Raw genomic sequence first — 9,264 nt, 5'->3', positions numbered from 1 at the left:
AGCATCCAAGCCTGCAAAAAACCTGTAAACTTGCGGGAGTAATTGTTATAGTCTCATGAAATCAAACTGGAACTTTTAGGCCATAGTTTCCAATGGTAGGTTAGCTACAATATCAACAGCACATCAACAAAAGAATACCCACAGAGCTTCAAATGACCTAGATTCTCTTTCCTCCAAATATGAAGCTTGGTTTGAACATTATCAGCTCATTAATAGCTATTAATATCTATTGATAACTATTAATAGATAAATAATATCTCAAATTCTTAATCAAAAGCTACTTACAGAGCAGTATATACTACTTCAAAAAGTAGAAGGTAAAATTAAAACAAAACGCTACATTAAAGCTACTAAAATTAGTCAACGCTCTTTTAAAAGTACCTATTGACTCCTCATCAGAGTTGATTTACATTAAAAACAACATCAATAATTTTGTATTATAGACAGAATGTGTAAACTGACACTTTGATTCATTTAGAGAGTACAAAAAAAAAAAAAAAAAAAAACTTTTATTGTGACAGACTGAATTGCATTAGTTTTTTTTATTTCTGTAAATGTCCATTGAAAAACAGGTAGCATATGCCAGGGGACTTTATCTTCAGTGTTTTCTGATATGCTATGTTTGGGACAACCATTGAAATCAAAAGTCATAAAAGGAAAGGAGCGATGAGACACCAACTACTTCCTGGTACATTCCCTTTCAGCTTGAACCTGTTTGACCTGTTATGTCCACAACTTTTTGGCTAGTCCTCTGCATGATGAACAGGTGATACTAATCATCATGTGAAAAACAAAGGGGGATTATTGCAGTCATACCCACCACAGTATGACTGAAAATTACATGATAGCCAGACTTATATGCAAACGTTATATTTTTAAGCCTGTGATATTCAACTTTGGATAAGCTGAGAAACAAATGTGTAAGTCTTATTTTTTTGTCTCTTGCTTTTGTTTCACACGAAACAAGCATAGTTGGAATTTCTTACGTGAACTTAAAACTTTTTTAAGACTGTAAATCCTCACAGAACATGCAAACCAATGGTGTCATCAACCACAACTTCCAAGAATGTTCAGTATGCAAACTTGCGACGGGTCCAGTTGAACTAGTTAGAGCCACAAACAGCTTTAACTGAAATTTGATTTGGAATATGTTTTTATCAACAGCAGAAAGAACACAGTATATTAGAAACCATTAGATTTAATGGGAGGGGGATCACAACTTTTCAACCAGTAAAATTGGGTTTCAGTCTATTCTGCTTGTTATGCCTGTCAGGATCTGCTGCTTCGCCAGCAATCCATCTATTCCTCTCTAGGTGGTCTTCAGAGCTCGCCAGGTGTGGTCTTCCTCACAGGTGTGTTTTGGCACACCTGTGGATCATCAGCGGCTGCATAAGAGGAGCAGTTCCCCAGCGCCACGCCACCAGAGTGTCTCACCATCATGGTCACGTCTAGCTCAGATATTCCTAGAAGTGATTCAGCCAGTTAGCTTTCTTACCTGTTCTTGTCTGTCCATTGTGGTCATCAGATCTCAGCCAAATTACCCATGGCCTTGAAGTCTGAGGTTTAAAGCGCCACCTGGATACTCCATGCGTAAGACACTCCTTTTTCTATTCCCCGTCAAAGAAGGACACCTGCTAGTCTTCTATCTTGCCACCACCTAATCCTGAAACTGGCTCAGGTCCCCACAAGTAGGTCCAGTCCATTAAGAGTCGATTTCTCCCCTCTGGGTCCTCATCTGCATAATCTGCCTCCAGATCGCTGTCCACTGCCGACTCGATTCCAGATCATATACTCCGTGGATCCCTTTGTCGAATCATTCCTTTGTTCGTTCTGTAAATAAGTCTTATATCTGATTTTGTTTTGCATGTGTTGTTTTGCACAGTTGTTTTACATGTGGGTTCTGAAATTACAGAACAACATGACAATGCCTTATAGCTAAAGCAGCTGTTTATTCTGAGCTGGTTCTGTATGGCCATACAGTGCCGATAAAACATCTCCTTTGAATACTTCCCCCTTTTATTGCTCTTACAAAATAATCATGAACAAAANAAATGGCAAATATTTATAAGTGAAATACATAAAGCACCAAACAAAGAGCATAGTTGTAATTGTTGTTTAAATCTTTCAATTATATCACTCTGTACCTTCAGCTAAAAGGGCGAGGGCAGATACAATGATGTAAACATAATCAGCTGGAGTATACAAAGACTGCTCACAGTGTGATTTGTGTCAGTTTATTATGTAAGAAACTGACTATTCTGTCATCACCTCTAAATCTGATCCTGATGGCTTATTCTTTTCTTTTTTAATTTTTTTGTTTTTAATAGTTTTTCTACACTTATTGTTATTGTCACTGAGATGGGATAACTTCTGCATCAGCTGACTGAAAAGGCAGTGTAAATGGTTTCCAGCTTGTCAGAAGGCTTTTGAGAAGCTAAAGGATTTTATCTACTCCAGTCTTGACTTTGATACTTATCCCAGTAATGTAGGAATGGGTGCGGTTTGGTCACAAAAGTGTGATGTTGTCGTCCATGTTGTGAGATATGGAAGTAGAATCCTAAAAAAACAAGAAATAAAATGTGTGAAAACAAAAAATCTGTATGTGGTGACTTTTACTAAATGTTTTCAACACGATTGGTTGGGGAAATATTATTATCATTACATCAAAAACATAACTCTTTGAAGTGGCTGCACTATTTTCTGAGACAGATGCTCAATTGGCAACGTGAGTGGAGCGGTGGTCTAGTTTCCCTGTTACAATTGTGGAACGTCCAGGAAAACTCAGATCAGCTAAAGCTGAGCTTCTGCTTTGGCATTATTTTATGTGTTACTTCTTCTATAAAAAGGAAAATTGGAAAATGAGGACTTCCTGTTTAGTGATCGTACCCCCCATTGAAAACTCAGATGAGGCCTCCAGGGTTCAGATTCTTCGCCGTCGAATTCCTGTTCAGCAGCTACAAGTAGAGTAAGGGGATTATATGATTAATTCATTTTAGGATAAGGCTATAACATCACAAAATGTAAAAAAACTCCAAGTTGCTAATATTTTCCATACACACTCTAAGAACAGTGCGGCATAAAGCTACTGTATCTCTTTGCCCATGAACTCGGCTGACACATGCATGCAGGTAACAACACCTGACTGCTGGCTGTGATGTCAAAGACACAGTGATGCTTTCCAGTTTTCCTGCCAGCTTAACATTATATCCTCATTCTTGGTAATGACTGTGTCTCAGTATATCTGTCAGACTGATCTAGTCGTTCTTCTGAAGCTGCTTGTCACCATTTGTTTGCTATGTTTCGGGTTACTTGCTGGGAACAAAACAGGATTTAAATAGAACAAAAGTTTTTGTTTTGTTTTTGTTTTGTTTTGTAGCAACAAAAGTCATTTACGTTCCCTTTTTGAGAAAGGATCTTTGAAACCAGCACAAGTTTACTAGATTTAATTAGCCAGAATTAGAAAACATGTAAAATAATTTCAGATTTTTTGCTAGTGTAAATATGTAATTTATTAAAAGGTGATTGTTCAGTAAAAAGTCAAAGTTTAATTATACCTGTCAAATTGAACTGATATTTTGAATGTTTCACACCAAATGAATTAACCGTACTTTCTTCAGACCAATTATTTTAGCTATTTATGAAGAAAAATATCTATTTTATCACATCATTAAATGATTTTATTATTCGTTTTGACCATAAAATTCTCACTGTTTGTAAAAAATTATTTTAACTGTTTCCTAGTTAAACAGAAAACCACAGACAGTTCATTGTTTCATGCTTGATGAACCTAAATAGACCGGAAAGACAAGTGCATGTTGCTCATTCCATGGTTGTGCGTCTCTGCCCGCATTGTCACGCAGCTGTGAAAATGCTGGTAAAGATCAGTCGTAACCTGATCAGTCAGTCTCCCTTCCTATCAGCCCAACCTGAAACTGTTCCAGATTTCATTGTTTGACCTTCACTAATCAATACTTGTGCCTACCCAGAATCTTTGCTGTTTGTTGTGTTCTCAGATTTGTACAACTTGTCTTTGTGTTAATGAAAGTGGAGTTTGTGGAGCATCTTTCACACATTTCCATCATACTGAGCAAAAGAAGAGACCATCTTTAAACTCTCTCTAACAATTTATAAATCATCATTGCATCAAAGTTTGCAATTCTACCATGGTAAATATGTGAAGAAGTTCAAGATGTATAAATACTTAATCAGGGCTCACAGCAGGAATCAAAGTCAGCAGGGTTGATAGAGTCGTAAGTATAAAATAATGGCTTTTTTTTAGGATAAAATCTATTAACAGCATGTGACACATGCCTAAAAACACACTTCTGTTACATAAATCAGTGGTTCCCAACCTTAGTCCTCAAACTAGGGTTAGGTGTCTTCTTTTTGCCACACACCTGAATTACATAACTGTGTGATAAACAAGATTTAGCAGCTCTAGACTGCGAGCAGAGGAGGACATGCAATCAATTGATTCAGGTGTGCTGGAATAAAAATACATCTAAAACATGTAGGAAAGGCGGCCTGAGGACCAGGGTTGAGAACCACTGGTCTAAATTACAGTAAAAAATGTCTCTCCATGGCCCACAAAATTTGACCTTTTTGACAAAAAAAAAAATTACAAAAAGTCCTCTTCATGTCAATTTGAAAGTGAATTTGTACAAAATGAAGAAAATTAAATCACATTTACCCTAAAATAAGTGATTACATAAGAATTCATCCCCTTCAAGTCAGTATTCAGTAGATGTTAGTTTTGTCTGTGTGGACAGGACTCAATCAGGCTTGCACAAGATTATTTTATTCAGATTCAACATCCAAGCCTGCAAAAAACCTGTAATCTTGTGGGAGTAATTGTTATAGTCTCATGAAATCAAACTGGAACTTTTAGGCCATAGTTTCCAATGGTAGGTTTGCTACAAAATCAACAGCACATCAACAAAAGAATAACCACAGAGATGTGGTGTGGTGGCTCCATCACACTTCTTAAACAGACGACACCAGACTTTTTCACAATGTGAATTAAATGATTCATATTTCCAAATTTTAGTGTGTTTTCACACCTGATGGTAAACTCGGTTCGACTGGAGAGAAAAACTACAACATATGTGACATTTTCAGCTGGTAGGGTTTGTTTTCACGCTGCATTGTATCAAACAAAGCAAACCCTTTGAAAAACCTGTTTCAAACCTGTTTTCTTGTGGTGGCACTGAACCAAAAAACACTAAAGGAAACACGAAAACCTCTCAAGAAGACTGAGTCTGAGTCTTGGGCTAAAGACCACGAGTCATTTCTACTGCAAGCACTAGACTTGTTTTAGTGTACAGGTACTTCCATGTAAATTTTGAAGAAAGTTCCATTTATCATAAATGTTCAATCCACTGTACATTATAAATATGAATACATTTGACCTATATGTGTTCCTGTTAACTAATTTATTAGATTTTATTATGGGTAGTGGAACAATAAAATCTCAAATTTGCATGACAAAAATGTAAGAAATTTAACATTATGGTGGCTTTTTATGCATTATATTAATATTTATTGTCCCAAACTTTGTGCAAAGCAATAGATCATACATATCTGACTGAAAACGTTCTTTGCCATTAAGTCACCAAGCACATATGTTTAAATATATTAGCATATGGTTAAATATTTGTGCAAAACAGAATAATCTTTATACAGAATATTATGGGTTTGATTCAGAAATTCAAGCACTTGGAACAAAGTGTATCAATTGTTGTAAAAACAAAACTTTGCTTCAATCAGGCTTTAGCAGTACCATACAATAATCTACTGATGCGCACTGAATAAAAATAAACTCCCATCACCAAATATTGTTGAATATGAGCCCCAAGTTCATATATCTTCCCAGTTTGCTTTTGCACAATGAACTCACATGTTTAGGATAAGATATCAACTTACACTGTCATTATAACATATATGCATAGCTGGGAGAAATGTCTAATCATTTTCGCTGCCTATGCAGAGACAGAAGATTTATATGAGAGGCGTACATTATGACAGCAGAAGGATCAACGCCAGCAGGACAGTGAGGATGGGAGAGGCCACCATGCCAGGACTGAGGCAAAAAATGCTACAAGAGAAAGAAAAATATCCTGAGAATATACATCAGTCCAGTCATCCTGTATTAAGTTAAGTTTAATAGATTAGGTAATAAGGTCAATTATATGATTTAGTCATCAAATTAGGAGTGTAAATAAGACCTGAAACTTAGCAATTGACCTGATTTATCATGGCAACAGAATATTCAGGGCGTTTGCTTTTTGTCACAAGTAACATTTTACATGCATGTCAAAAAGAGCTGATTAGGTTTTATAGAATAAGACCATCAAACATGCATGGCCTGTGGAGGTCATACATGTTTGCTATGACCTCTGAAGGACCTGTCCTGGGCTGCAAACATGTCATAGAAGCTTAGAAACCAATAACACAATGTCTGCAGAAAAATTCAGAAAAGGCTCCGTTGGAAGAAGCCATGAAAGTGAAAAAGAAACCTGCTTTGCATTAAAGGTTAAATGTAGCAATTTGAACTGACAGAAGAGACATGTGGTTCATGAGGAGATAAAGTTAAAATAGATGCTGTTATTGCTAACACTTTTAAAATGTCTGCAAAAATGTGACTTATTTTTATTTTTAGTAAAACTGGATAACATATTTGCATGGCAAGTTAAGCAGATGGAGTGAATCTACGTTTACTCATAATGGATAACTAGAATGTCTCAGAAAAAGGTGTTGTACTTCAATATCTGACATCTAGCAACACTGATCCAGAAACAGCCTTCTATGTAAAAGACTATGGTCAACACTGATAAATATGTTTTTAAAAAAAGAAATAAGCATCCAACAACCTTTTCTGCAAATTCTGTCTGCATTCAATTAACTAGAATTTTATAATGAGCCTCACTATCCAGAATAAAATGTTAAAATTTTATGCTAACTGATATAAAACCAGTAATAAAAGGATTTCTCAAACAAGATAACCACTAAGTCTAGGAATACCTGTCATCTGTCGTAGCAGGTGGTGGAGTGTTGGTGGGGAAGATTCTGCAAAAGTCAAAAAGGTATTATTGCACAGTGTAAATTGTTTGACCTAGACTTTCCTCTCTATGATAAATATTAAATGGGTAAAATTTGTCATATCTTTTAAGAGGAGGATTAATGGTGGGTGAAGGCATGTGAATATTCTATTTACCACCAGAAATGAAAGCAATAAAACCTGTTTACAGAGCAATGAAATAATATTAAACAACCCATCATAAGGAGTCAAGTTAATCTAGGAATACCTGTCATCTGTCGTTCCAGGAGGTGGTGGAATGATGGTGGTTGGGATTCTGCAAAAGCCAAAGCATCATCGTACAACATAATTTTTGCAGCCTATTATCTGCAGTAAAATACTACAGTTGGATAGTAGTTAAAATTTGAATCAAAGTTTAAGTACAAACCTGAAAAAAAACCTTAATACCTTACAAAGCACTGATAATGTAATTGTCTCATTGAATTTATTTCTAGATCAGTCAGAAGTAAAACAACTACTTGTAGTTTCTATTTACTAAGAAAGAAAGAACCTTTAAGAACATTTTATTATAATTTACAAGTTTACTTACACTAAGACTGCTATGCCTTTGGACAATATGGAAAATCTTCTGATATTCTGATATGTTGAAACCCATAATCTCCAACTAGATAATGTGGATGTATTTTAGGGCAACAACTCAAAACAATGCCTCCATGCTTAGCATTAATTAAAATGTATCAGGTTAGCAGGCCTATTCTGGAGAAAGTCTGGGAATTAAAGTATTTTTTAATACTAAGTCTACATAATTGTTAGGAGTTTGGTTGGTATGAGAAAAATGTTCAATATAAGTGCAGTTGAACACATCCCTGTTCTGATCCAACGTCACCTAAATGGCTTTGAAAAAATGAGGTGTTCATTGAACGTGGGAATACCTGTGATCTGTTGTAGGACCGGGTGGTGGAACGATGGTGGAGGTTCTGCAAAAGACAAAGCATCAATGAACAATGAGATTTTTTGCAGCATAGCAAAAATACTATTTTACAACATGAATCATGTGTGTGAATATGAATTTTTAGGTTTAAATTCAATCAAAATGTGCCTGTTAGATCTTATCACCTTGTTGCTGTTGATAATGTCTTGTTACAGTAGCAATGCTGTATTTATTTCCTTTATGCCCTGCATATATTCCTATATGACGTTTCAAAGATTTGCAAACAACTCTCGTTAAATGTTACAATATCTTTTTGTAGTAAAGGGTGGATGGACGGTAGAGGAAACCCTGTAAAATAGTAACCAAACAAAAATAAATATTTGACTCATGTTAAATATCTTACATAGGTCTTAAGATGTATGAATTAGCCAAATTATTGTTTTTTTTTTAATGACTTTTCTAAGTAATGAGTGAGACAACCCTGTGGAAAATGTTTGTGTCAATTTCTGCAAATTCCCATCTTTACATACACTACCATTACTACCCCTTTGAAATATTATGAAGTCTTGTTCCATTTTATATTGTCAGAACATAGTGAAAAAAGCACATTTTTATAAAAGTCACACAATGAAGTCTTTTGTGTTTTAGGTCAGTGAAACTGATCTAAAACAGGCAAAGTTGGTGAAAAAATAAAAAAAATTGCCTTTTTCTGCAATTTAGGTAAATATCTGGTTTCAGCTGTAGCATCTCTAAAAATGATCCAAACAGAAAACATTTTGTGGTGGAGAAGAGGAACTGTGCGTTGACAAACGTGGTGATCATTTATCGTGTGACAAATTTCTTATCATGATAAAAAGTTTTATTTATTATTTTCATAAAAAAATTGTGATTTATAAAGTTATCCGCCCCCAATACTGTCCGTATCGTGGAGATTGTGAGTTTTAGTATTTTCTTTATTTTTTGTTAAAGGAGAGTATCATTATATAGAAATAAATTTGAAAATATGATTTAATTCAGTTACTTTGAGCAATTTAGTGAAAGCAACTGTTCTTCTTTATGTGAAAAGAAATAATAAAAAGTTACTATTTTCACTTTTATCATTATCACAATAGTACTAGAAAATATCATGATAAAACTTGGTATCTATATCGCCCATCCCCAGCTGGTAAGTATGAGGGGCCGTTTAGGACAAAATTTACGTTTTGTCTCTCACACACTACCAAAAACTCTCGCACACTCAAAAAAATTACGTTTTGTCTCTCACACACTACCAAAAACTCTCGCATACTCCAAAAAA

The 9,264-nt window shown here is 35.2% G+C and overlaps 1 protein-coding gene and 2 long non-coding RNA genes across 3 annotated transcripts in view; 1 reads left to right on the top strand and 2 right to left on the bottom strand.

The window, feature by feature from the left end:
• Positions 1-686, bottom strand: part of LOC107836800 (uncharacterized) — a 1,951-nt gene extending 1,265 nt beyond the window's left edge. Inside the window, exon 1 of the long non-coding RNA XR_001662758.1 lies at positions 676-686. This is a non-coding gene — a long non-coding RNA (uncharacterized LOC107836800). The remainder of the gene's footprint in view (positions 1-675) is intronic.
• The window catches only part of LOC103141591 (meprin A subunit beta-like), a gene marked incomplete at its 3' end in the record, with an annotated part of 30,918 nt that overhangs the window by 14,289 nt on the left and 7,365 nt on the right, over positions 1-9,264 (bottom strand). Inside the window, exon 11 of the mRNA XM_016673934.1 lies at positions 7,969-8,013. Within this exon, the coding sequence (XP_016529420.1) occupies positions 7,969-8,013 (45 nt within the window). The remainder of the gene's footprint in view (positions 1-7,968; positions 8,014-9,264) is intronic.
• On the top strand, positions 55-5,740 carry LOC107836799 (uncharacterized). Its single transcript, XR_001662757.1, has 2 exons — positions 55-99; positions 4,909-5,740. It is a non-coding gene; the product is annotated as an uncharacterized LOC107836799 (long non-coding RNA).

Source organism: Poecilia formosa, unplaced genomic scaffold, assembly GCF_000485575.1.
Source record: "Poecilia formosa unplaced genomic scaffold, Poecilia_formosa-5.1.2 Scaffold87, whole genome shotgun sequence".
Taxonomy (NCBI): domain Eukaryota; kingdom Metazoa; phylum Chordata; class Actinopteri; order Cyprinodontiformes; family Poeciliidae; genus Poecilia; species Poecilia formosa.
Note: the sequence above shows the minus strand (reverse complement) of the source record. Positions and strands in the feature narration are given on the sequence as shown.